At 39.0% G+C, this 27270-nt stretch overlaps 3 protein-coding genes across 5 annotated transcripts in view; all 3 read right to left on the reverse strand.

The window, feature by feature from the left end:
* LOC107560425 (type-1 angiotensin II receptor-associated protein-like) overlaps positions 1–4477 on the reverse strand; it is an 11976-nt gene extending 7499 nt beyond the window's left edge. The window contains exons 1-2 of the mRNA XM_016244606.1: positions 4293–4477; positions 3571–3784 (exon numbers count right to left, since the gene is read on the reverse strand). Of these exons, the coding sequence (XP_016100092.1) occupies positions 3571–3784; positions 4293–4418 (340 nt within the window). The 5' untranslated portion in view covers positions 4419–4477. The remainder of the gene's footprint in view (positions 1–3570; positions 3785–4292) is intronic.
* Positions 4478–5171: 694 nt separating this feature from the next.
* On the reverse strand, positions 5172–8389 carry LOC107560418 (type-1 angiotensin II receptor-associated protein-like). The gene is made up of 5 exons (XM_016244598.1): positions 8206–8389; positions 7220–7254; positions 6634–6745; positions 5912–6125; positions 5172–5242 (listed from the first exon to the last, which is right to left on the reverse strand). The coding sequence occupies exons 1-5, from the start codon at positions 8230–8232 to the stop codon at positions 5172–5174; spliced, it is 459 nt and encodes a 152-aa protein (XP_016100084.1). The 5' UTR covers positions 8233–8389.
* A 15172-nt stretch (positions 8390–23561) lies between these two features.
* LOC107560421 (draxin-like) overlaps positions 23562–27270 on the reverse strand; it is a 29258-nt gene continuing 25549 nt past the window's right edge. For all 3 annotated transcript variants that reach the window (XM_016244602.1, XM_016244601.1, XM_016244600.1), the window contains exons 6-7: positions 25354–25443; positions 23562–24001 (exon numbers count right to left, since the gene is read on the reverse strand). In XM_016244602.1, the coding sequence (XP_016100088.1) occupies positions 23889–24001; positions 25354–25443 (203 nt within the window). In that variant the 3' untranslated portion in view covers positions 23562–23888. The remainder of the gene's footprint in view (positions 24002–25353; positions 25444–27270) is intronic.

Consider the following 27270-nt stretch of genomic DNA (forward strand, 5'->3'; position numbering starts at 1 on the left):
TATATGACAGATTTTAATGTAGGCTTTTATTCATATGTAAACATTGTGAGATAGCTAGTTATAAGGGTAATTAAACAAGTTTTGCTCACTCAGTGTATTTTTGATTTTACAGCTGGGTAATTTTGTTGCAGTAGCACGAGATAGCTTGATTTAAAACTTTGAATTGAATAAAACATGACAAGGAGCCTAAGCAGTTAATAATAAAATAAGAACAAATAAAGAAATTACTAATGATAGCACAAATAACGATAGGCCTACAAATGAAATAAATTGCTTTTTAGTTTTTCAGGTAGGCCTTACACACAGTAGGGCTATTAAGATTTTTTTTTTACCAATTATCCAAATAATGTTTAATCCTAGAAAGCTATTATTATCAGAGGACACATGAGCATAACGGTTAGCAGATCAATGAGTGAGAGGGCAGCGTTACCAGAGTTGCCCGTTTACCACATCATGTTACAACACAGTAGGGCTATTGCAAAAAGAAACAATACTGTACTACATCGATGTTTCCTGTCAGTGTCACACCATGTGAAAGTGAAACCTGAGCGGTGAACTAATTTTCGGCAGCCGGAATTTCAATGCATCTCTAATTATTGGCGACATCATAAATGGATATTATAGAATAACTGCTTTTTTGAACATTTTAGCAATTTAAAAATATAAAAAAATGATTTTTTGGGGTTGGGAAACATTGCTTTACAGGGTTAATAAAAGAACTAGAGCAGGGGTTTTCAACCTGTGGGCCGCAGACGGTATTGCAGGGGAGGCCGCCAATTACTATTAAAACAAAAAATAATATTGTTAATATATGTAAAAATGTCTAAGTCATAACATAATATCATAATTTCATATATATAATTAATTAACAAAAAATAAATATTACACTTTTTTTATTATTACTTTGCTTCCACTATTCGAGCTCATTGATTGGTTTAAGAATAAACCGCCAATTCTAAAATATTTTTGCTGCATATGCTACAGAACAACAGATTCAAACATGGATAAATGGCTGTCAACAGGGTCGCTGAAAAGAACAAATGAAGATGTTTCTCCATCTACAAGTAGGCCTGACACTGAAAAGACTCAAAATAAATCTAAAAGAAAATACAGTAGTGACTATCTAGCGCTAGGCTTCATGTGTGTGGGAGTGGAGAACAAGCAGCTACCGCTCTGCGTTGTTTGCTCAGAAGTCTTATCAAATGAAGCTTTGAAACCGAGCAAACTACGACGGCACTTGGAGACTAAACACAGTGAATATGTGTGTTGAAAACTATTGAGTTTTTTTAGAGCAAACTGAAAGAGTACCAAAGCAGGAAACAAACTATTGAAACTGCGTTCTCTGGCAACGACAACAGTAAAGCAGTGGAGGCATCTTATCATGAAGCAAAGCTCATCGCAAAGGCTGGAAAACCTCACACAGTTGCTGAAATTTTGATTTTACCAGCCGCGAAAGAAATGGTTGGCGTGATGTGTGGAGAAAAGGCTAAATCTGATTTCACTTTCAGATAATACAGTTGAGAGAAGATTAAATGAAATGGCAGATGACATAACTCAGAAGTTGGTTAAAAACATTCGAGAGAGTCCCTTTTATGCCCTACAGTTGGATGAATCGACTGATATAGCAAACCTTTCCAACCTCATTGCTTATGTACGGTATGTACATAACGGAGAATTACAAGAGGATTTCCTTTTCTGTAAGTCGCTGCCGACTCAATCAACTACCGAAGCCATATTTGATATTTTGAATGCATTTATTGTTTCAAATGGAATAGATTGGTCTAAATGCGTGGGTCTGAGCACAGAAGGAGCCAGAGCGATGGTGGGGCATCGTAACGCGTGAGATCAGTTGATCACTGCAGTTTACATCGAGAAGCACTAGCTACCAAGAAGATGCCCACAGATCTCAGATGTGTCTTGGATGAGGCTGTTAAAATAGTCAATTTCATAAAGACTAGGCCCCTTCAGTCACGTTTGTTTCGACTTCTCTGTGAAGAAATGGGAAGTGATCATGTTCAGCTTCTTTTAAACACTGAGGTACGATGGCTTTCACGAGGCAGGGTGCTTACTCGTCTCTTCGAATTACGCAACGAAGCACGGAATTTTTTATCCAATTCAAAACTTCCCCTTTCGGACCGCCTCAGTGATTTTGAGTGGCTTGCAAAATTGTCCTACCCCTTTCTTCACTTCAGCCCGACATACAGCACTTAATAAATGCTAAACAACACCAACCTTCGCATTAGGTAAGTGACAAAGATTGTAGTTTATGAGGCCAGAAGGTTTTATATTTATTTATTTTCTTGCATGTTATCCATTAAGTTTGTGTCATGGCTGTTGTTTTCAGATTATTCACACAATGCAAATAACCCCTTTCTTCACTTCAGCCCGACATACAGCACTTAATAAATGCTAAACAACACCAACCTTCGCATTAGGTAAGTGACAAAGATTGTAGTTTATGAGGCCAGAAGGTTTTATATTTATTTATTTTCTTGCATGTTATCCATTAAGTTTGTGTCATGGCTGTTGTTTTCAGATTATTCACACAATGCAAATTAAAAATGGTCAGGACTAGGGTTTGATCGCTGTTTTCTCAGTTCTGTTTCCCTCGTGTCTTTGTTTTTCCCTTCAACGCAGCAGCTGCTCTTTGGTTTCTTGCCAGTTTGATCTCTCTTGATTTGTCGCTCTATATCTGCTCTCAATTTGCGCTTGTCACTCGAGTCTGACTCTAGTCTTGCTTTGTGCAGTGCTCCAGTTCTCTGCCGGTTTTGACTGCTCGTCTCAACACTGCTCTGCATGTTCCCTCCTGACTGCTTGCTTCGCTGACTGTCTACCCGCTGCCGACCTCTACCTGGATCTGGTTTTCCCGTTTTGCTGAGCGGTGCCAGCCCGAGTTATTTTCTGTTCATTGCCAGTTAATTCAATAAAGACAGTTAACAATCTAGCTTCTGAGTACTCAGTTATTAACCCAACAAATAGTGGGGTCAGTTACATTTTTTTGCAGTGGGAACATATGTGTTTGGTTGTGTGGGCCGCGAGTTGAAAAAGGTTGGGAAACACTGACCTAGAGAAATAATTCTCACATGATGGATAACATAAATGGATTAGCACCTCAACAAAACAGCTAAGATACTAAGATCACAGATGATAATAAAGTGAGGAATCAGTCAAAACTGGCCTGATGGCCTGATCCCCAAGCCCTGTTTTTCAGACTGCAGAGATCAGTCAAGCTGTCTGTCTCTTTTCTTTTCTGTGGGCCACTCGGCCACTCTGCTGCCTTGTGACCAGCCCTAAAACTCAATTACCGCTCCTTTTAACTCATTTTGCTTGCCGTTTTGAGTGAAATACTCTGCTTGTGCTCCACAATCAGTGACTTAGGAATTATAATGCCTAAAATAGGCTCAATAATGCTTTAAACAAACAAAAGTAAACAATGCTGCCATTTTAACCTCACAGAAAAACTTTCGCATGCGTCATGAAAGCACTCTGGACCAAAATTAATCAGTCACCCATTATTCTTTCTCCCCCGGTCTTCTTATTATTCACTCATTATTCTTTCTCTTTGCTTACCGAAGTTGACGTTGTATTCGCCACCCCTCTCACGGTACATCTGGTAAACAAAGAAGCAGGAAACAGGTTTGAGCAGCAGGCTCAGGATGGCCATGCCCCCACTAAAGCGGAACAAGTCCAGTGCCACGCTTTTATACTGGATTTCACCCGCTGCGTAGTACAGCCCAAAATGTACAATGTCAGTCAGGATGGTCACTGCCAACCCAATCAAGAACTGAATGAAGCAGAGCAGAGATCAAATATTAGTATGACAAATATACTATGCACAAGCACATAAGAAGGTCAAAACATAATCTCAGCATGCTCATGGGCCATCTTGTAAACTCTAATCTGATTGGCTGGCTTTAAATAACTTCCGGGAGGAGGTCACAGAGATTTTTTCTATCAGGAATTCAAATGAATTCAAACTACATTACAAATATAATCAAATTTTATACATTACACACATCACACATAATATTTTTCAGATAAACTCACCCCTAACTGGCATACAAAAACCAAACAAACTGTAATTTCTTGCTTTATATGTCAGTCAGATGCTCTTTTTCTGTCTAAGAGGGTGATTTTTACCGACAGATGTAACTTACAGTAAAAATTCTGGCTATGCAAGACTCAAGCTGTGGATTTCTCATCTGTCATCGTTAATTAATAAATTGTTTGTCTTTAAGTCTTCATAACCTAAAAAAAACATGTTCTTCTTTGATGAAAAAAATCACACTTACCATTAATACAGCGTCTATGGAGTCTCTCTGTGCAATGGCCCACACTCCCACTGCAAGAGCACTCATGTTCCCCAACACATAAGAAGTAGGAAGCCAGGTGATCAAACATGCCCTGCATACAAACATGCATTCAAACCTTTTAAGACTACTATTTTAATTAGGGCTGTCAATATAACTCAGTTTTCTAAAATAAATAAATAAAACAATCATGCCGGTTTTTTTATATAGCAAATAGCAAATTTTATAATAAGCAATTTTTCTACTGTCGAAGCATTCAAGCTTCAAGTACCACCTAAATGCAAAGCATATTTGCGACCTCCAGTTGCTACTACAGACAATGTACCACACTGAGAGAAGAGATCAATTAAAATGATTCAAAATAATCTATTACATAATTTGTTTATACAATACAATGTTTACATGGCTTCAAATGTTTTATATAGCCTACAAACACATTTACAGGCTTGACTTTTTTAGTCTGAAGAAGAAATGTATTTCCATTTCTGCTGAACTGAGAACTGGTGAAATTCCTCAGGTTAGTGTGGGAAAACAGGCTGTTGTTTTCAGATTATTCACACAATGCAAATAAAAAATGGACTAGGGTTTGATCGTTGTTTTCTCAGTTCTGTGTTTCCCTCGTGTCTTTATTTTTGTTTTTCCCTTCAACGCAGCAGCTGCACGCAGCGCAGCTGCTCATTGGTTTCTCGCCAGTTTTATCTCTCTTGATTTTTCGCTCTATATCTGCTCTCAATTTGCGCTTGTCACTCGAGTCTGACTCTAGTCTTGCTTTGTGCAGTGCTCCAGTTCTCTGCCGGTTTTGACTGCTCGTCTCAACACTGCTCTGCATGTTCCCTCCTGACTGCTTGCTTCGCTGACTGTCTACCCGCTGCCGACCTCTACCTGGATCTGGTTTTCCCGTTTTGCTGAGCGGTGCCAGCCCGAGTTATTTTCTGTTCATTGCCAGTTAATTCAATAAAGACAGTTAACAATCTAGCTTCTGAGTACTCAGTTATTAACCCAACAAATAGTGGGGTCAGTTACATTTTTTTGCAGTGGGAACATATGTGTTTGGTTGTGTGGGCCGCGAGTTGAAAAAGGTTGGGAAACACTGACCTAGAGAAATAATTCTCACATGATGGATAACATAAATGGATTAGCACCTCAACAAAACAGCTAAGATACTAAGATCACAGATGATAATAAAGTGAGGAATCAGTCAAAACTGGCCTGATCCCTTTAGGCCCAAGCCCTGTTTTTCAGACTGCAGAGATCAGTCAAGCTGTCTGTCTCTTTTCTTTTCTGTGGGCCACTCTGTCAGGCATCTGCCTTGTGACCAGCCCTAAAACTCAATTACCGCTCCTTTTAACTCATTTTGCTTGCCGTTTTGAGTGAAATACTCTGCTTGTGCTCCACAATCAGTGACTTAGGAATTATAATGCCTAAAATAGGCTCAATAATGCTTTAAACAAACAAAAGTAAACAATGCTGCCATTTTAACCTCACAGAAAAACTTTCGCATGCGTCATGAAAGCACTCTGGACCAAAATTAATCAGTCACCCATTATTCTTTCTCCCCCGGTCTTCTTATTATTCACTCATTATTCTTTCTCTTTGCTTACCGAAGTTGACGTTGTATTCGCCACCCCTCTCACGGTACATCTGGTAAACAAAGAAGCAGGAAACAGGTTTGAGCAGCAGGCTCAGGATGGCCATGCCCCCACTAAAGCGGAACAAGTCCAGTGCCACGCTTTTATACTGGATTTCACCCGCTGCGTAGTACAGCCCAAAATGTACAATGTCAGTCAGGATGGTCACTGCCAACCCAATCAAGAACTGAATGAAGCAGAGCAGAGATCAAATATTAGTATGACAAATATACTATGCACAAGCACATAAGAAGGTCAAAACATAATCTCAGCATGCTCATGGGCCATCTTGTAAACTCTAATCTGATTGGCTGGCTTTAAATAACTTCCGGGAGGAGGTCACAGAGATTTTTTCTATCAGGAATTCAAATGAATTCAAACTACATTACAAATATAATCAAATTTTATACATTACACACATCACACATAATATTTTTCAGATAAACTCACCCCTAACTGGCATACAAAAACCAAACAAACTGTAATTTCTTGCTTTATATGTCAGTCAGATGCTCTTTTTCTGTCTAAGAGGGTGATTTTTACCGACAGATGTAACTTACAGTAAAAATTCTGGCTATGCAAGACTCAAGCTGTGGATTTCTCATCTGTCATCGTTAATTAATAAATTGTTTGTCTTTAAGTCTTCATAACCTAAAAAAAACATGTTCTTCTTTGATGAAAAAAATCACACTTACCATTAATACAGCGTCTATGGAGTCTCTCTGTGCAATGGCCCACACTCCCACTGCAAGAGCACTCATGTTCCCCAACACATAAGAAGTAGGAAGCCAGGTGATCAAACATGCCCTGCATACAAACATGCATTCAAACCTTTTAAGACTACTATTTTAATTAGGGCTGTCAATATAACTCAGTTTTCTAAAATAAATAAATAAAACAATCATGCCGGTTTTTTTATATAGCAAATAGCAAATTTTATAATAAGCAATTTTTCTACTGTCGAAGCATTCAAGCTTCAAGTACCACCTAAATGCAAAGCATATTTGCGACCTCCAGTTGCTACTACAGACAATGTACCACACTGAGAGAAGAGATCAATTAAAATGATTCAAAATAATCTATTACATAATTTGTTTATACAATACAATGTTTACATGGCTTCAAATGTTTTATATAGCCTACAAACACATTTACAGGCTTGACTTTTTTAGTCTGAAGAAGAAATGTATTTCCATTTCTGCTGAACTGAGAACTGGTGAAATTCCTCAGGTTAGTGTGGGAAAACATAAAAGAGAAAGGCAAAGGCACTGTAACTCTCACCAGACTGTCAGTAACCAGTGAACCAACACGATGGCCTGCAGAAAAAATACACACACACACACACAGTGCAGCTCATGAGTAAATGTACAAATCTGTCCCCTAGACATACTGTAGGTCGTGGCTCAAACCCAGTAAGCATTCAGTCATGGGCGTTTTTGGGCCTACATGTCCAAAAATGTTGCTGCACCTATGATCTGGGGTATCTCTAAAAATCACTTTGCCCAGAACAAATACAAATACCTTTAATAAAGGCAACGCATTTCTAAAATAATGAGGATATGAACCCATACAAAAGAACAATTCTGTCCAAAATAAAGAAAACAAATGTATTTACAGCACTGCTATATCCATTCAGAATCTTACTGGTTCCTCGTTATAATAAAATAATATTACCAGTTTTGAAACACAGCCACTGACATACAATAGTAGAGGTTGAATTAGAATCACGGAAGCACAACTGAGGAAATAATGTAACAAAATTGACAAAAAGTTGCTTTAATGGATAATAGGTAATTGATAATAAAGTTACTGATAAATTATTTAACAAATTTAATGTTTCCTGTGTCATAAAGTGTAGACATATGTCTCAATAAAACCACAATTTTCTTTTTTTCTTTTGATCTTGAAGGTTTTTTGATGGATCATTTAGGGTTATAATAAAATAATATTACCAGTTTTGAAACACAGCCACTGACATACAATAGTAGAGGTTGAATTAGAATCACGGAAGCACAACTGAGGAAATAATGTAACAAAATTGACAAAAAGTTGGATAATAGGTAATTGATAATAAAGTTACTGATAAATTATTTAACAAATTTAATGTTTCCTGTGTCATAAAGTGTAGACATATGTCTCAATAAAACCACAATTTTCTTTTTTTCTTTTGATCTTGAAGGTTTTTTGATGGATCATTTAGTAATGAATTTCTTTTTATCTCAATGTACTCACTATACAACACACATACTGTAACATAAATACATTACCTTGAGATTTATGGCTGGTATTTCCATAGTGTCACTGCCCCTTTACGATTTAGTGTCCCTCTGTAGTTTTCAGTATTTCACAAATGAAGCCTGAAACACTTTCATCGTAACTGTGTGTAACAGACGTTTGCCCAGCTCTCTGAAGTGACTGCAAACATCAACCATGTGACACCAGCCTGACCAGAGCCATGTGACTACACCTCCCTCCACTCATTACTCCATCTGCAAATCCGAGAGCAGGACAGCCTGTGTGTCTATGCATTGATGTCACAATTGTTTTAATTTCTACTGTGCATATTTACAATAATGTTTTCTGAATGTTATAGGAGAGATCAGGGCTCGTTGTCACATTTGGAAGTGTAACGAAATGTCTCAATACAGGAAAGGGTCACACTGTTCCCAACCACCCATAGTTTCTTCTTTTTTTTTTTTACTTTTCCTTTATGTATTCTGTCATTGTGCATGTTGTTTGACACTAGAAAAATATCAATGCATCTAATCAGAGTTTAGATAGGTTATTCTTCAGCTCCCATTGATTTGTGGCTCATGTTATTTTAATGCAAGACCTTTAAAGACTTGTCATAGCAGAAACAACCAAAATAAATTGCACATACCGCTTGGCACATTCACTAATACTAAATAAAATATACCCTGTACTCATAAATGATTTGTTAAATGCTCCTACACAAACACACATACACACACACTTATGGACATGAAATTACTAAACACAACAAAGCTGAATTTGATAGATCATGCTAGCGATCCAATTAGCCAGCTGTGGTCCATGATTTTAAGAAAACCTGGGACAGTTCGTTGGAAGAATATGTCACCTAAGTCTGATGAATAGCCCAGATTTATTCAATTAGCTTAGAGCAGGGATCCTCAAATCTGGCCCACGAGATCCACTTTCCTGCAGAGTTTAGCTCTAACCCTAATCAAACACACCTGAGCATGCTAATCAATGTCTTCAGGATCATTACAAAATCACAGGTAGGTGAGTTTGATCAGGGTTGGAGCTAAACTCTGCAGCGCATTGGCCCTCCAGGGCAAGATTTGAGGAACCCTGGCTTAGAGGAACTAAAATCTACTTTGGAAGTTTTTCACGCGTCATATGGGAAATTAGTGTCTTTGTTGTTTGAGTGTCTGGTAGAAAGGTTCACCTTCCTGTTTGACCTCTGATATACATTAGGCTTGTCTTTACAAATTACAGTGTTATAATGCAAATAAGATGTAGTTTGTGTGTGTGTTTGCTAAAGCCAGTTTCACTATTAAGCCAGTCACACTAGACTTTGAACGTACAAAATTTCTATGGACACTGGATGGTTTGTAATACATTTTAAATGTAAAATGATGCAATCCACTACATTTTACAGCAATGCTGCAATATTTAAAGGTTTCGTTCTTTTATTTCTGCCTAGAGGTCACACTGGTATTTTGATCTTCTATTGGTCAGACTTCTTCCCTTGATGCAAATTTGCAGGACAGAGTTCAACAAACGTATACTTCAGAATGCACCAAAATTCACATGAACTTGCATTTCCTATCTCCAGCATTCAGATATATATGAATAATCAATGTAGAAATAGAAGAACCAATTTAACGAAAAGTGTAGTGTGACTGCACCTTTACTCTTGTTCATTCTTATGAACAAACCCCTAATTTGAGTTAATTAGAGCATTTGTATGCCACTAATTCTAACATGTTGGTGCTATGGTCATGAAGGATACCTCAAAACGTGGCTTATTGATGAGAAATGTGCTATTCATTTTCACTCATTTAGCAATGTTTTGACAACCATGAAGAACACTGTAAAATCATGGCATTTAGGCATACACCACTTACAGTTTCTACAGAATATGTCGAAAAATATACAATCTGTACAATCCTGTACTGATACACACATGATGTTTAGAAAAAAAGGAAGAATTTTCGTGTTACAACGTACTGCTATCACGCAACACAGTAAAATTTCCTGTGTTACTTAAATCACAGTTCCCTATCGATACTTCACTCGTACTGCGTCTGCTAAGACTCTATGAGAAAAAATCCTTTTTTCTCCTGAACTGAAGCCTTTTTCAATAACGCAGTGTAACTGCATGGCAATTGGTTCGTGCCGTTCACTTAAAAAACTAACCAATGGCTCGGCAGCGGTGCTGCACGAACCTATGGCCACGAAGCCCCCCAGAATGGGCGGGGCCATCTGGCTATATTAGCCGGGTACTTCGCCATAGGATTCAGATTTCTTCTCCTTCAACGACGACGACGTTCTTCGCTGATCTTTGCTGACTGAAGAGCCTGCTCGCTGTTGACACGCCTCGCAGTGGAAAAGCGACCTCTCTGCTCGGCTGATTCGCCGCCTTCAGCGCCGCACAGCAGTGGTCCAGCTTCCCCTACTGCCATCTGGCGAGCCTTACAAAGAGCACATTTCTAAGAGCACATTTTTGCAGCGTTGCTTCAAATGCTGAGTCGTTATTGTGGTATGTACAGGTCTCCACTGCACGCCGATGACGGCCACCGTGAGTGCGTTTCCTGCTTGGGGAAATCCCACACAGAATCCGCACTCACTGAGACTGATTGTTTCCACTGTGAGAACATGAGTCTCGCCACTCTGCATTCATGGATAGCTTTCTTTTCAGAGAGCGACTCCGCCCCTCGCGCCCTCCCGCTTTCTTCCCACCAGGAGCCTGTGAGGAAAAAGCAGCGGGGCAGGGGATTGCAGCGCTCGGATGCGAGCAAGCTCACGTCGGCTCAAGTCCCACGTGCTTCGCTCTCTCCTCACAGAGAGGTTTCCCCCATCCTCTTTTCCCAGCCTGACCAGCGTCCCTCTGCCAGCGCGAGTGATCTCTCGTTCGGTGGGAGTGATGATGAGCTGCTGGATGACAGCATGTCATTAGCAGCCTCGGACGCAGAGGAGCTGTCGGGCTCGACTGCCGCCCCTGCCCCCCTACCGTCGTCCGAGCCCAGCGACGTTAAGCCCAGGATGGATGCCAAATTACTCTGTGTCCTCTCGAAAGCCGTCGAGGAGCTGGGATTGGAGTGGTCTCCACCAGAGGAGCCCTCCCGCAGCCTTTGGACGAGTGGTTCATGCCGGGGCGCCGTCAAGCCCTTCGTCAGCGATCCTCTCCTTTTTTTCCTGGAGGTCCATTATGAGCTCACCAGGTCATGATGCACCCCATACTCTGCACACCTCCGTACTTCCGCTTCATCCGCCCTCACTTCGGGGGACGGCGCTGAAGATAAGGGATACGAGAAGCTGCCTCCGCTGGACGATTCAGTGGCCGCGCATCTCTGCCCGCCCACTGCTATCGGCTGGAAGGCAAAGGCTCCCCATCCGTCCAAGCCATGTAAATCTGCCATCTTCAGCACTCGATGGATGCACCTACTACTCGGCTGGGCAAACTCCTCGCCAACACAGACGAGTCTGGCCCAGACCCAGCGTTGCTCAGGGAGCTGAGAAGCGTGACGGACCTGGCTTTGCACGCCACCAAAGCAACAGCTCAGGCTATAGGGCGTTCCATGGCCAGTCTGGTGGTCCTCGAGTGCCTCTTATGGCTGACCTTGATGGAAATCAAGGACAACGTGATTTCCCTTCCTTGGTGCTCCGATCTCCCCCACCGGTCTGTTCTGGCCAGCGGTCGAAGGATTCGCTGAGCATTTCACGAAGGCACAAAAGTCGTCCCAAACCATGCGACACTTCCTGCCAAAACGCTCTAGCTCTGCAGCTGTCGACGTTCCCGCTTGGCCAAACGCTACTCGTTTCTGAAGCGTCAGGGACCCCGGCCCAAGATAGCGCTGGACCCTTGTGCCTCAGGGGTCGTCCTGATCTATGGGACAGAAAGAGGAGGGGACCCAGTCTCACTGCAGCTGGACCACCCCCCAAGCTGCCTCTCTTAAGCTGCCAATCACCCCATCCAGTTCCGGGTGCAGTCAGCGATGTGTTTGCTGTAAACTCTGGGCCCGTTCAAGCACTGATCCGCTGTTATAGCGGGCAGATTAAAACACAAACATTTTCAAAAAGAAAGCAGATTTCCTGTTCCATGTAGCATTTGGACCAATCAGACACACTCTGTTCATTAGATTTAATAAATCAATTATTCATTAGATCAGGGTTCCTCAAATCTTGCCCTGGAGGGCCAATGCACTGAGTTTAGCTCCAACCCTGATCAAACTCACCTACCTGTGATTTTCTAATGATCCTGAAGATATTGATTAGCATGCTCATGTGTGTTTGATTAAGGTTAGAGCTAAACTCTGCAGGAAAGTGGATCTAGTGGGTGAGATTTGAGGATCCCTGCATTAGATTAACAAACAATCACAGAGCCCTCACCCAACACCAGACTCAGTATCTATATGTCTGTGAACGATCTCCAGGCCAGGACACCTCAGCCAGATTAGATCAACTTTACGACCTAAAAGTATATGAATAAAACAAAACTATGCGAAAGCAAATATGTCAAGTCAAGTCAAGTCACCTTTATTTATATAGCGCTTTTAACAATACAGATTGTGTCAAAGCAACTTTACAGTACTAAATAGGAAAATAGTGTGTCAATAATGCAAAATGATTAAATTTTCAGTTAAAGGCAGTTCATCATTGAATTCAGTGATGTCATCATCCAGCTCAGTTCAGTTTAAATAGTATCTGTGCAATCAAGTCGACGATATCGCTGCATATTATGTGTCCCCAACTAAGCAAGCCAGAGGCGACAGCGGCAAGGAACCAAAACTCCATCGGTGACAGAATGGATCTTGATCTTGATCTTTAAGTCTGGATCAAGTTTAACGGGGTCATATGACGTTGCTAAAAATAACATTATTTGGTGTATTTGGTGTAATGCAATGTGTTTATACAGTTAAAAGAAAAAAAACCACATTACTTTCCACATACTGTACATTATTGTTTCTCCTCTATGCCCCGCCTTTCTGAAATGCGTCGATTTTTAGAAAGCTCATTGTTCTGAAAAGCGAGGTGTGCTCTAATTGGCCAGCTATCCGGTGTGTTGTGATTGGCTGAATGCCTCAAGCGTGTGACGGAAATGTTATGTCCCTTACCATACTGTGATGCCGTGTCCCGGAGCGACAAGACAAAATGAAACCCATTACACACGAGGCATTTGTTGCATCCAGTGGGGACATAATTACTGATTATAATGACTTATACTGTCTTTTTACGCATTGCGTTGCATATCGAGCCGCGTCAACATAAAACCAGGTCTGCATTTGTGATCTGAGAAAGGACAAGCAACAAGTGCTACTCTACACTGCTCAAAACTCGCGTTTGAATAATCAGTGGCAAATTCTTTAAATATGAAAACATACTTACAGTCTGTGAGTCAGAAGCGCCAGACTGTCCTTGCAAAGTTGGAATTGCCCCACTTTATAGAAACAGCCTTTGTGCCACAGCCGGCATTGTAGGCTACTCTCCCAGGAAACAGTCCTCCATAAAATGTACTGCACACACTCGAATATTTGGGTTGAACTGTTCTGGAACAGTGTTGTAAATACAACTTAACCACTGATTTCTAGTTGTGTCCTCTTTTGGAAGGCCAAACAAAGTAGTTTCGCTTTCACACCGAAACACAGTGTCTCTACGACAAGGCGGCGGCAGCAACAATACTATAATAGAATAAAAGTCTATAATATCTATAATAGATACTATAATACTATAATAGAATAAAAGTTACACCTTCTTTCTTTGCGTAAACATTTGGGCGGTGTTATGCCAATCTTCCCACACAGTGACGTAGACATGTAGGGGCGTTTTTTTTTAACAAGGCGTTTTAGGAGGGTGTGGACAAGTCTTAACTTTTATAAAGAATATCTCTTTGGGTTTGAGACTTTAGTCTTTGCAACTTTAGGAATCTTATCTATGCACGAACAGCTCGTAACACTCCAAAGAGAAAGTAAAACTTGAAATCGCATCATTAAGCTTTTGAGGTATGGTATATCAAACATATGTATGTATGTATGTATCCTGTTGTTACCAGTGTTTGCACCTTGTTGTAAACTCTCTGTATTCAGGTTGCACGATTAATCGAATGCGACTGTCATGCGCATTTTGTTAGTAAAGCCGGTTCTGTAATCAGCAGTAAATTATCATCACATGCTTTCAGATGGAGCAGCATTTACTACACAGAGCCGTAGTTTACTTACAGTGCCATGCGAAAGTATAAATTTTTTCACATTTTATGTTGCTGCCTTATGTTAAACTGCTTTAAATAACTTTTTTCCACATCAATCTACACTCCATACACCATACTGACAAAGCAATAACAGAATTTTCACAACTTCGTAAATTTATTAAAAATAAAAAAACTGAAATAAGTACGTTGCATAAGTATTCATACCCTTAACTAAATATTTTGCTGAAGCACCTTTACAGTCTCAAGTCTTTTTTGTTTAATGCGACAGGCTTTGATCATCATCATTTGGCAATTATCTGCCATTCTTCTCCTCACCTCTTCACCTCTCAAGCTCTGTCAGGTTGGATGGGCGCAAATGCACATTTTCAAGTTTCTTCAGAATTATTTGATTGGGTTCAAGCTCATACTCTGGCTGGGCTACTCAGGAACATTCACAGAGTTGTCTATAAGCCACTCTTGCTGTGTGCTTAGGTTCATTGTCCTCTTTGAAGGTGAACCTTCTGCCCAGTCTGAGGTTCTGAATGCTCTGGACTGGGTTTTCATTAAGGCTAACTCAATATTATGGTGCATTGAGCTTATCTTCTACTCTGATGAGTCCCTCGGTCCCTGCCACTGAAAAACAGCCCCACAGCATGAGGCTGCTACCAGTGATGAGCAGTGCCTGGTTTCCTTCAAACATGATGCTTGGAATTGAGGTTCATCAGACCAGAGACTCTTGTTTCTCAGAGTCTGAAAGTCCTTTAGGTGTTTTTATGCAAAAAAAAAAAGATTTCTCCCATCTGCATATATGATCATGGAGTTCAACTAGAGTGACCATCATGGTCTTGGTCACCACTCTAACCAAGACCCTTTTCCATCAATTGCTCAGTTTGGCGGCCAGCTCTAGGAAGAGTCCTGGTTGTTTCAAACTTCTTCCATTAAGGGTAACAGAGACTACATGCTTCTGTGACCCTTCAATGAAGCAGATGTTTTTTTCTGAAATCTTCCCCAGATGTGTGGCTTGATGCAAACCTGTTTCTGAGCTCTACAGGCAGTTCTTTTGACCTCAGGGCTTGGTTTTTGCTCTGATATGCATTAGCAGCCGTTAGACCGTTTATTAAGATGTGTGTGCCTTTCCAAATCATACCCATTCAATTGAATTTGCCACAGGTTAACTTCACTCGAAGTGTAGTAACATCGACAAGCGCTTCCAAATGCCAATTTGATATCTCATATCAACTCCAGATCTTTTATCTGCTTAATTTGTCCTGAAGTAATGAGGGAATGGACAGCACATGGTCAATTAACCTTTTCTTAGTCAACTGTCCAAATACTATTGAGCCCCTGAAAATGGAGGTACTTTGCTTGAAATGCTTTGTTTAGGATACTTCCGGACCTGACTGTATGTATGTATGTATGTATATATATATATATATATATATATATATATATATATATATATATACACACACACACACACACACAGTGCTGTGAAAAAGTTTTTGCCCCTTTCTGTTTTTTTTTGTTTTTTTTTGCATGTTTGTCGCACTTGAATGATTCAGATCATCAAACAAATTGGAATATTACACAAAGATAACCCAAGTAAATACAAAATGCAGTTTTGAAATAATGATTTAATTTATTAAGGGAAAAAAGCAGTCCAAACCTGCCTGACCCTGTGAAAAAGTAATTGCCCCCTAAAATAACTGGTTGTGCCACACTTTGCAGCAAAAACTGCAATCAAGTGTTTGTGATAACTGGCAATGAGTCTTTCACATCGCTGTGGAGGAATTTTGGCCCACTCTTCTTTGCAGAATTGTTTTAATTCAGCCACATTGTGTGTTTATTAGTCACGTTGAATCAATGAAAGCAGTTGAATCTTCTGTTTATCCAGCTACCGCTATAGGCATTTACTGGGTTTCTTCTGCGAAGCGTAGGCTATTTGGAGTTTCAGCGCGAGAGCGCCCTCGCCTTTGGATGGAGATTTACTGCTGATCACAGAACCGTGCTTCACTGAAAGATACACATGACAATCGCAGCTTCTGTCGAATCGCGATTTCGATTCAATTTCGTTTTATCGTGCAGCACTACTCTGTATGTACATTCATGAAGGTGTCTCTTGATTGTAGATTGACAATGATGTACCTACCTCCTCCAGAATATTCTTGATTTCTGTTGATGTTATGAGGAGGGTTTTCTTCACCAAGGAAAGGATTTTGCAATAATCCATTTAAGTTGTCTTCCCTGGTCTTCCAGGCCTTTTGATGTTGTTGAGCTCACCAGTGCAGAATGTAGCCAACTGTTGGTTTTTGCCATCTCTCTTATAGATTTATGTTGTTCTTTCAGCTTAACGATGGCCTCCTTCATTTTCATCAAGATCTCCTTGGACTTCATATTGGTAGCACCAGTCAAACAGCTTCCAAATGCCAATTTGATATCTCATATCAACTCCAGATCTTTTATCTGCTTAATTTGTCCTGAAGTAATGAGGGAATGGACAGCACATGGTCAATTAACCTTTTCTTAGTCAACTGTCCAAATACTATTGAGCCCCTGAAAATGGAGGTACTTTGCTTCAGTTTTGAAATTATGATTTTATTAATTAAATGGGTCATATGATGTTGCTAAAAAGAACATTATTTTGTGTATTTGGTGTAATGAAATGTGTTTATGCGGTTTAAAGTAAAAAAAAACACATTATTCATTATTTTCCACATACTGTACATTATTGTTTTTCCTCTATGGCCCGCCTTTCTGAAATGCGTTGATTTTTACAAAGCTCATTGTTCTGAAAAGCGAGGTGTGCTCTGATTGGCCAGCTATCCAGTGCGTTGTGATTGGCCAAATACCTCAAGCGTGTGACGGAAATGTTATGCCCCTACCATACTGTGATGCCCTGTCCGGCCGGACCGACGAGACAAACATTAAAACCCATTACAAACGAGGCACTTGTTGCATACAGTGGGGACATAATTACGGATTATAATGACTTACACTGTCTTTTTACGCGTTGCGTTGCATCGCGCCGCATAAACATACCACCATGTCTGCATTTGTGATCGAAGAAATGAAAACTCGTGTTTGAATCGTCAGTGGCAAATCCTTTAAATGAAAACGTACTTGCAGTCTGTGAGTCAGAACAGCCAGCTTTGTAGTCTACTCTTCCACGATCAGGAAACAGTCCTTCATAAAATGTGCTGCACACAAATGAATCTTTGGGTTGAACTGTTCTGGAACAGTGTTGTAAATACAATTTAACCACTGATTTCTAGTCGTGTCCTCTTTTGGAAGACCAAACAAAGTAGTTTCACTTTCACAACGAAACACACGGTGGGCTAGAGTGAGCGGCGGCGGGCGGGCTTGAGAACGGCGCGGCCGGCGGATTTGACGAAGGAGCGGCCTGTGGGCTTGCGGCAACCACATGTGACGACCCCGGGCTGGACTCCGCTTCATCCACGGTGAAAGCCGATCCGGCGATCCACAGCGCAAAGTTGATGTATTTTCTCAGCGACCAGCACGGATCAGTTCTAGGCATGACGGAGCGGATATCGTCCTCTTTTGGAAGGTCAAACAAAGTAGTTTCGCTTTCACAACGAAACACACAGCGCCTTCACGACATGGCAGCAGCAACAATATTACAGCGCGAATAAAAGTTACGCCTTCTTTCTTTGCGTGAACATTTGGGCGGCATTATGCAAATCTTCCCACATCGTGACGTAGACATGTGGAGGCGTGTTAGAACGAGCCGTTTTAGGTAGGCGTGGTTGACTCTTAACTTTTATAAAGAATATCTCTTTGGATTTGAGACTTTAGCCTTTGCAACTTTTCAGATCTTCTTTATGCACCAAGAGCTTTTAACACTTCAAAAATACAGGAAAAATTTTAATCGCATCATATGACCCCTTTAAGGGAAAAAAGCTGTCCAAACCTGCCTGGCCCTACGTGTAAAAGTAATTGCCCACTAAATCTAATAACTGGTTGTGCCACCCTTTGCAGCAACAACTGCAATCAAGCATTTGCGATAACTGGCAATGAGTGGATTTTGGCCCACTCTTCTTTGCAGAATTGTTTTAATTCATTGGAGGGTTTTCGAGCATGAATGGACTGTTTAAGGTCATGCCACAGCATCTCAATCGGATTTAAGTCTGGACTTTGACTTAGCCACTCCAAAATCTTAATTTTGTTTTTCTTGAGCCATTCAGAGGTGGACTTACTGGTGTGTTTAGGATCATTGTCCTGCTGCATAACCCAAGTGCGCTTGAGCTTGAGGTCACAAACTGACGGCCGGACATTCTCCTTCAGGATTTTCTGATAGAGTGCAGAATTCATGGTTCCATCAATGTGAGACGAGCCTTTGTGTTCATTTTGGTCAGCAGTGGCTTTTGCCTTGGAACTCTCTCATGGATGCTGTTTTTGCCCAGTCTCTTACTTATTGTTGAATCATGAACACTGACCTTAATTGAGGCAAGTGAGGCCTGCAGTTCTTTAGATGTTGTTCTGGGTTCTTTTAATGACCTCCTGGATGAGTCGACGTTGCGCTCTTGGAGTAATTGTGGTAGGCCGGCCACTCATGGGAAGGTTCACCACTGTTCCAAGTTTTTCGCCATTTGTGGATAATTGCTCTGACCCTGGTTCGCTGGAGTCCCAAAGCCTTAGAAATGGCTTTATATTCTTTCCAGACTGATAAATGTCAACTATTTTGTTTCTCATCTGCTCTTGAATTGCTTTAGATCACGGCATGCTGTGTTGCTCTTTAAGCATGCTTCACTTTGTCAGACAGGTTCTATTTAAGTGATTTCTTGATTCAACAGGTCTGGCAGTAATGAGGCCTGGGTGTGGCTAGTGAAATTTAACTCAGCTTTCTAAAATAATGTGGTTAATCACAGTTATTTCATGATTTAACCGAAGGGGGCAATTGCTTTTTCACGTAGAGCCGATTAGGTTTGGACAGCTTTTTCCCTTAATAAATGAAATCATCATTTAAAAACTGCATTCTGTATTTACTTGCATTATCTTTGTGTAAAAATAAATTTGTTTGATGATCTGAATCTTTTAAGTGTGACAAATATGCAAAAAAAATAAAAAAAAACAGGAAGTGGGCAAAAACCTTTTCACGGCACTGTATATATATATATATATATACATATACATATATATATATATATATATATATATGTATATATATATATATATATATATATATATATATACAGAAAGATGCAAGAAAAAATTTAACTGATAAATTGAGAGGGGAAAATATGTAAAAATATCACATTTAAACATTTTAAATACTTTTAAATTCATGTTTGAACAATGTTTAATATTTTAAGTCAACATGAAAAAAATTTTCTAATTTTCAATTTTCTTTTTTTATTTCAATACAAATATAAATTTCAAAGCCAATTTAACCTAGATTTTAAGAAGATTTTTTCTTTATTGAAGACACATTATTATTGACCCACATGCAGTTCTGGTGTTAAGCTTGCATTGTGCAGGTGGAGTCACCTGGGGGCCCTGTTGTTCAGCTCACACTGTACTCTCTGAAGGACCCTCATTTAAAAGTTGCAGTGGGCCCAGTGGTTATCTCAAACTGTGTACATGAATGGCCTGGAGGCTTCAATGGTCAGACAGTATGCACCTAGGACCACAGTGTTAAGTTTCCTTTTGCAGTCTGAAGCCATGCAGCCTGTGACTTTAAAAGGCCCCTGGCATTCAAAGGCCTTGTGTGGCACTAGCCTGGTCCATTAAATAGCACTAATGTGCCAAAAATTTATTTGGGCTCTACCTCGCAAATATTGATATCGGGTAATATACTGAAGGTGAAAAACAAGAAACAACGATACTCTGGAAGGAAGTGTGACTCAGAATACACAAAGAGAATGAAAAGATAAATAAACAGCAAGGAAGGCAGAAGGACACAAAGACACAGAAAGCAAGGTCACCTGCTCTGCAGAGAGCCTTCCAGTCCCTGGACAAAGACAATGCCACAGACTATTAGTCAGTTTAGAGGACACGTCCGTGCATTATAGAGCTCTCTAAGGAAGTTTTTCAGAGGCATCAAACACTGCCTGAGGTTCTAGATTCAATGACAAGCCCAGGCTCTACAACCAGTGTTCAACTTTTTGTCATTGTGCTAATAAAATTCTCTTTAAGCCATACATTGCATTTTTTGATTATCAAAATTCCTGTAGTTCAGATAAATCATGCGATTCAGTTCGAACTAATTTTTTGCAAACCACTCTGAATTTTGCAGCACAATTAAAAAAAAAATTTTTTTTAACAAATAAAAATTACCTAATCAAAAGTAGTATGTATCTTCTCCTGCCTGTTTAGATGATATTGTTTAATCATCATGTTTCATTATAATTCACTGATGCGTTATATGAGAATGGTTTGATGTTTCAACTTGATATGGCCAGCATGGTCTGAGGATAATCTCTCATAAATTTGCACTCCAATGAGTGTTATAAAAGAAAGTATGTACACAAGGAATCTAATGCAATTATGGTGTAAATCTGGTGGTTAAAATAATTTTTTTTAACAATTGTGACATTTTGCCTACATATTTTGTCAACTTCTCATGTACTCTCAGGGTATGGTGCTGATGATATATTCATCACAATACGTTAATGCCTTGATAAAACACAGCATTTTACAACAAAATTTAAAATTATGAGTGATTTTTTTTTTTTGCCTAAGCAGTTAATCACAAACTCCATCATCCCACAGCTAATTTTATTTCAACTCAGTTGAGCAGTCACCTGTTCAGATTTGTTTCAGTGTTCTGTATGCATTTAACACTGTGAATGACATGAACAATAAAACCATTAGAATCGGCTGTGAGGTGGGATTGCAGGTTTTGTTGGTTTGGGGAAAATATCACATCTAGGAGCACTGGATATAATGGTAAGAGTAAAATGGTAGTATACTATCATAAAAATGCTAATGAGTCAAGAAAAAGATTAGGAAAAAATAACCTATATAATATTCAGTTTAATCATTGTTGCATTGTGGGATACAGTACTAAGCACAGTATGCTTTCATGTATACTGCACATATGTGACCCTGGACCACAAAACCAGTCATAAGGGAAATTCAGATTTATACTGAAAGTATAAATTTATATCTGTAAGCTGAATAAACAAGCTTTCCATTGATGCATGGTTTGTTAGCATAGGACAATATTTGGCCGAGATACAACTATTTGAAAATCTGGAATCTGAGGGTGCAAAAAAAAAATCTAAATATTGAGAAAATCACCTTTAAAGTTGTCCAAATGAAGTTCTTAGCAATGCATATTACTAATCAAAAATGAAGTTTTAATATATTTACAGTAGAAAATTTACTAAATATTTTCATGGAACATGATCTTTACTTAATATCCTAATGTTTTTTGGCATAAAATAAAAATCTATCATTTTGACCCATACAATGCATTTTTGGCTATTGCTACAAATATACCCCAGCGACTTAAGACTGGTTTTGTGGTCCAGGGTCACATATTAGCAAGTAAGTAGAAAGCCATCAGTGTATCCCATGCATTTAGAACATGGACCTACAGTAGCAGTGCATTGCAGTGTACTATTTCAAATATAATTGTTGTCTACTAATCACGCAGTTGTAGGGAAACTTAATATTTTTTGTGACCTAAATATTTGCAATAATATGTACAATATATCACAGTGTGCCATCATCTCAACAGCATCTGTGATGGAGCGGGGAAAAACTGTTAGGATCCTAGTGTCCTTAGTTAAGTTTATTTCTGGTATATCAGTTCAAAATAATTGACAATTTATGGAGCTTGAGAAATTTCAAGTTGAAAACAAGGTAACAGAGAAAAAAAAACTTTACAAAGACTAAAGCATATCTACAGCCCCACTAACATAAAAGTGTAATAAACAGTTAAAACAAGACAGTGACATGACACAGGTGTGTGAGACCATAAAGAAGCTCAGTGATTTAAACTGACAAGTCATCCATCTCTCCCTCGATCTCCTCTGTCCATCTCTATCCCTCCAGTCTAACCCATACAGGTAACAATCACTCATTCAACCATCCATCTTTCTGTCAGAACACACAGTCATTAAAGAAGAGCACATTCCCTGTCCATGATAACATCTCTCAATAAAAGAAGCTGTTTGGTACTTGAATAAATAAAGCACATATTACAAATAAACCAAACAAATCAATATCCATTAATACAGGAGTAGCAGTAGTTATTGACAGTAGTATAACAATAATCAGTAGAAAAAGCCTTCCATTCAAACACAAATTATTCTGTTCAAACTTAAAATTAACTTTTGACAAACAGCAGGGTTGGGCAAAATTCATACTTTAAGAATCAGCTTCCTTGAAATTCATAAATGTGAACTGCAAAATTCAATTGGCCACAGTCAGAATGTTGAATTGGTATTTGAATAACAGAAAGAGGAATTGACAATAGTAATTCTACCTAGAAATTTTAGTTTTATGACACAGCGTAGCTGCATCGTCAATTTAATCAGTTATTGTATACTTGTGCTTATTTAATCCCTAATACGCACAAATCATTTTTCTTTGAACAGACCTATTTCTATAAAGTAAATACATTGTTTAACTTCCAACCAAGGTTGTGTTTTATCTTGTGTTTCATGGAACTCATAGCTGAGCGTTCTGCAGCACAAAGTGCAGTGCTGTACCGGGTGAGATACTGAGCAAGTTTACTACATTAGAAAAGCCATACAGTACATATGGAGCTGATTATGTGATGCCAATGTCAAAATGTATTTATTTACAAATCATGTGCTATGGTAAAAGCATTTTGAGGTTATGCTATAATATTGTGCAAGGAACCACACAAAAATATTTGTTATTAATAGAAAATCTGTCCCCATAATCATCATTTTGAAAATAAATAAAAAAGTTGCTGCCATTTTACTGACTCTAGAGTTCATTTGAGCTGGAAGCTTTGATTAATTGTGTGTAAAGGTATGCTTTTAGAGTTTTGCAAAATTGTAGGTAGAGGCGTCTTTTTTTCAGATTTTAATTATGCCACCATGCATCACAAAAAATCATCAAATTGTTTTCAAATAATTTTATAAAAAATAAATACTGACCAAATTTGAACCTATCAATTACATTATATATTGAGCTTATCCACACGAGTACTAATAATAAAAGCATATTAGAAAATTCAGTGGTCCATTTATTAGTTGGCTTTGATTAAGTCCAAAAAAGTATTTGATTTTAATAGGTGGCATTTCAAAATTGTATTATTAATATCATCTAGAGTTTCTAGAAATATCCCATATGTTGTGTGTGACAACATTCGTGGCTAATTCAAACTGAAAAATAAAATTCTACTTTCGGTTTCAAATTACAATTCTGTATACTGATTGCTACCTCAATTCAAATTCAAGAATTTAAAAGCCATTCTAAATTTAATTCTGAATGGTGCACAACCCTGACAAGCAGATGAACAGTGTATGTACATTTATACTGTGGGCTGAGGACGTTTAACGTTGACCCACATTCTTCAAAGCTCAGTCCATCATCAGTCATGGGGTATCTCTCTATATGTCAGATGGTGATGAAGGCTCCTTGGTTGCTGTTGGCTGATTCTGGCTCCACACAGCGGCCCCGTCTTCGGGTCACTCTCCTCTTGCGGTGGAACTTGGCATAACAACGCAGACCTAAAGAATTTGACATTTACATTTATTATGTTTCGTTTATTACATGTTCCCAGGTTAGGGCCATGATGTAATAAAAAATAATAATAAACATTTTCTTTAAAGGGGTCATATGATGCGATTTAAATTTTTCCTTTCTCTTTGAAGTGTTACAAGCTCTTGGTGCATAAAGAAGATCTGTAAAGTTGCAAAGACTAAAGTCTCAAATCCAAAGAGATATTCTTTATAAAAGTTAAGAGTCAACCACGCCTACCTAAAACGCCTCGTTCTAACACGCCTCCACATGTCTACGTCACGATGTGGGAAGATCTGCATAACGCCGCCCAAATGTTCACGCAAAGAAAGAAGGTGTAACTTTAATTCTTGCTGTTGCTGCCGCTGCCATATTGTGAAGTCGCTGTGTGTTTCGATGTGAAAGCGAAACTACTTTGTTTGGTCTTCCAAAAGAGGACACAACTAGAAATCAGTGGTTAAGTTGTATTTACAACACTGTTCCAGAACAGTTCAACCCAAATATTCAGATGTGTGCTGTGCATTTTATGGAGGATGAGGACTGTTTCCTGAACCAGTAGCCTACAATGCGTCTGTGGCACAAAGGCTGTTTCTATAAAGTTGGGCAGTTCCAAATTTGCAAGGACAGTCTGGCGCTTCTGACTCACAGCCTGTAAGTACGTTTTTTATATTTAAATAATTTGCCACTGATTATTCAAACGCGAGTTTTGAGCAGTGTAGAGTAGGCTTGTTGTTTGTTGTTTCTCCGATCACAAATGCAGACATGGTTTTATGTTTGCGCAGCCCGATACGCATAAAAAGAGAGTATATGTCATTATAATCAGTAATTATGTCCCCACTGGATGCAACAAATGCCTCATTTGTAATGGGTTTTATTGGTTTTGACTCGTCCTGCTGGGAGACGGCATCACAGTATGGTAGGGGCGTAACATTTCCGTAACACGCTTGAGGCATTCGACCAATCACAACGCACTGGATAGCTGGCCAATCAGAGCACACCTCACTTTTTTAGAACGATGAGCTTTGTAAAAATCGACGCGTTTCAGAAAGGCGGGGCATAGAGGAGAAACAATAATGCACATTATATGGAAAATAATGTGTTTTTTTAACCTTAAACCGCATAAACACATTGCATTACACCAAATACACAAAATAATGTTCTTTTTAGCAACGTCATATGACCCCTTTAAGCAAAATTCTGTTTTATTTATTTTTCATTATTTATTTATTTATTTGTGAAATACTGTATGACCCAGACCGGTTTTATGAGATTCCTTTTTACATTTTGTTTGTATCGCTCTAGAATGTTACCTTCTAAGTAAACCAAAAAAAGTCATACCCACCCTCCTCACACATGCAGTCATCATAACACTTGTTGTTTAGGCCGCGATTGTGAGGTTTGCACTCATGTTCTCTCAGGTCACAACAGGAACCTGGTCGTAGCACAACAAGATAAACCACAAATGTAAACACTGGCAAGTATTTTATAGTATTTCTTATTCATACATATCATATTAAATAAACAGTTCACTGACAAAAAAACAAGTAAATTCTGTCATCGTTTACTCATCCTCATATCACTCTAACCCAATATGGCCTTTTCTACTGTGAAAAAAAAGAAAGAAAGGCCACTCTTTTCTATAGAAGGGCTATAGGTTACACTTTACTTGAAGGGGTGTGCATAAGACTGACATGACACCTTCATAATCATGACATGACACCTTCATAATCATGACATGACACCTACATAATTATGACATGACACATGTCATGAATATGAAGGTTTTTTATGCATGTTTATGACAACTGTCATTAAGTGTCATTCGCTCAGTTATGTAATTTTTAATGCAAAGATGACATTGTTTGAGATGTCTTTGTTATGGGCTATGGTTAGGGGTAAGGGTAGGGGTAGGGTTAGGTCAAATAATGTCATATTTGCATTAAAAATGACATAACTGAGCGAATGACACTTAATGACAGTTGTCATAAACATGCATAAAACCTCCTTCGTATTCATGACATGTGTCATGTCATGATTATGAAGGTGTCATGTCAGTCTTATGCACACCCCTTCAAGTAAAGTGTTACCGGGCTATATTATAGTGTTTTATTGTTCCAACAAACTTTTGCAAACATCATCGTAATGTGCATGTTGTGGTTGAAACTATACTGTACAGCTAACTCGTGGTTAGAAGCATATGACGATTAATCGAATGCGATTGTCATGCGCATTTTGTTAGTAAAGCCGGTTCTGTAATCAGCAGTAAATCATCATCACGTGCTTTCAGATGGAGCAGCATTTACTACACAGAGCTGTAGTTCACTTACAAGTTACGCAGACAATTTTATTGCGCGATTATGAAATCGAAGAAATCGTTTGTGATAATGACAGCTGTTTGCATAGCTTCTCAGTGAACTACGTACGGCTCTGTGTAGTAAATGCTGCTCCATCTGAAAGCATGTGAAAATACCACATTTAATAACATATTTTTACTCCAAACTCACTTCATAACGTCAGTCGAGTGTTTGAAATAAATCCTTCTGTGAGATGATGTGGCTTCTTACACAGAATAAGGCATGCAACATATTTCATAGTATTCTAAGCAGTGATAAAGGCATTGCATTATAAATATACTTTATTTTAATTAAAATTACATAAATAATAACTTAGATAAACCATATATTGTCATAATCGTGTGTTTATTAGTCACGTTGAATCAATGAAAGCAGTTGAATCTTCTGTTTATCCAGCTACCGCTATAGGCATTTACTGGGTTTCTTCTGCGAAGCGTAGGCTATTTGGAGTTTCAGCGCGAGAGCGCCCTCGCCTTTGGATGGAGATTTACTGCTGATCACAGAACCGTGCTTCACTGAAAGATACACATGACAATCGCAGCTTCTGTCGAATCGCGATTTCGAATCTATTTTGATTTATCGTGCAGCCCTATGTGGCATGTGGATTTAATCCTCTTGAGCAAAAAAGCAAGCTTATATGCAGGAGATATTATATATTTTATATTTCGTCATAATACAAAATGTTGTTTATTGTTTGTCACAGCAGGTTAGGATAAAAGATATATGTGGAAGAGATTTTAGAAGAGAGCTTTTTAGTGCCTTGGTGTTACGGTGACGCATTGCTGCCGCACACATATTATTTTTTCCACTCAATTATGTCGTTTAACGACATCTTTTCTCGTAATAACGAGATGTTTTCTCGTTAAAACGACATCTTTTCTCGTTAAAACGACATCTTTTCTCGT

This window comes from Sinocyclocheilus grahami, unplaced genomic scaffold (genome assembly GCF_001515645.1).
Source record: "Sinocyclocheilus grahami isolate Dianchi unplaced genomic scaffold, SAMN03320097.WGS_v1.1 scaffold726.1, whole genome shotgun sequence".
Taxonomy (NCBI): domain Eukaryota; kingdom Metazoa; phylum Chordata; class Actinopteri; order Cypriniformes; family Cyprinidae; genus Sinocyclocheilus; species Sinocyclocheilus grahami.

Coding starts and splice junctions, on each gene's coding strand:
- LOC107560418 (XM_016244598.1), bottom strand. CDS start 8,232: ATGGAAATACCAGCCATAAATCTCAAG. Junction 7,255..8,205: donor TACCAGCCATAAATCTCAAG/GTAATGTATTTA, acceptor TTTTTTCTGCAG/GCCATCGTGTTGGTTCACTG. Junction 6,746..7,219: donor CACTGGTTACTGACAGTCTG/GTGAGAGTTACA, acceptor GTTTGTATGCAG/GGCATGTTTGATCACCTGGC.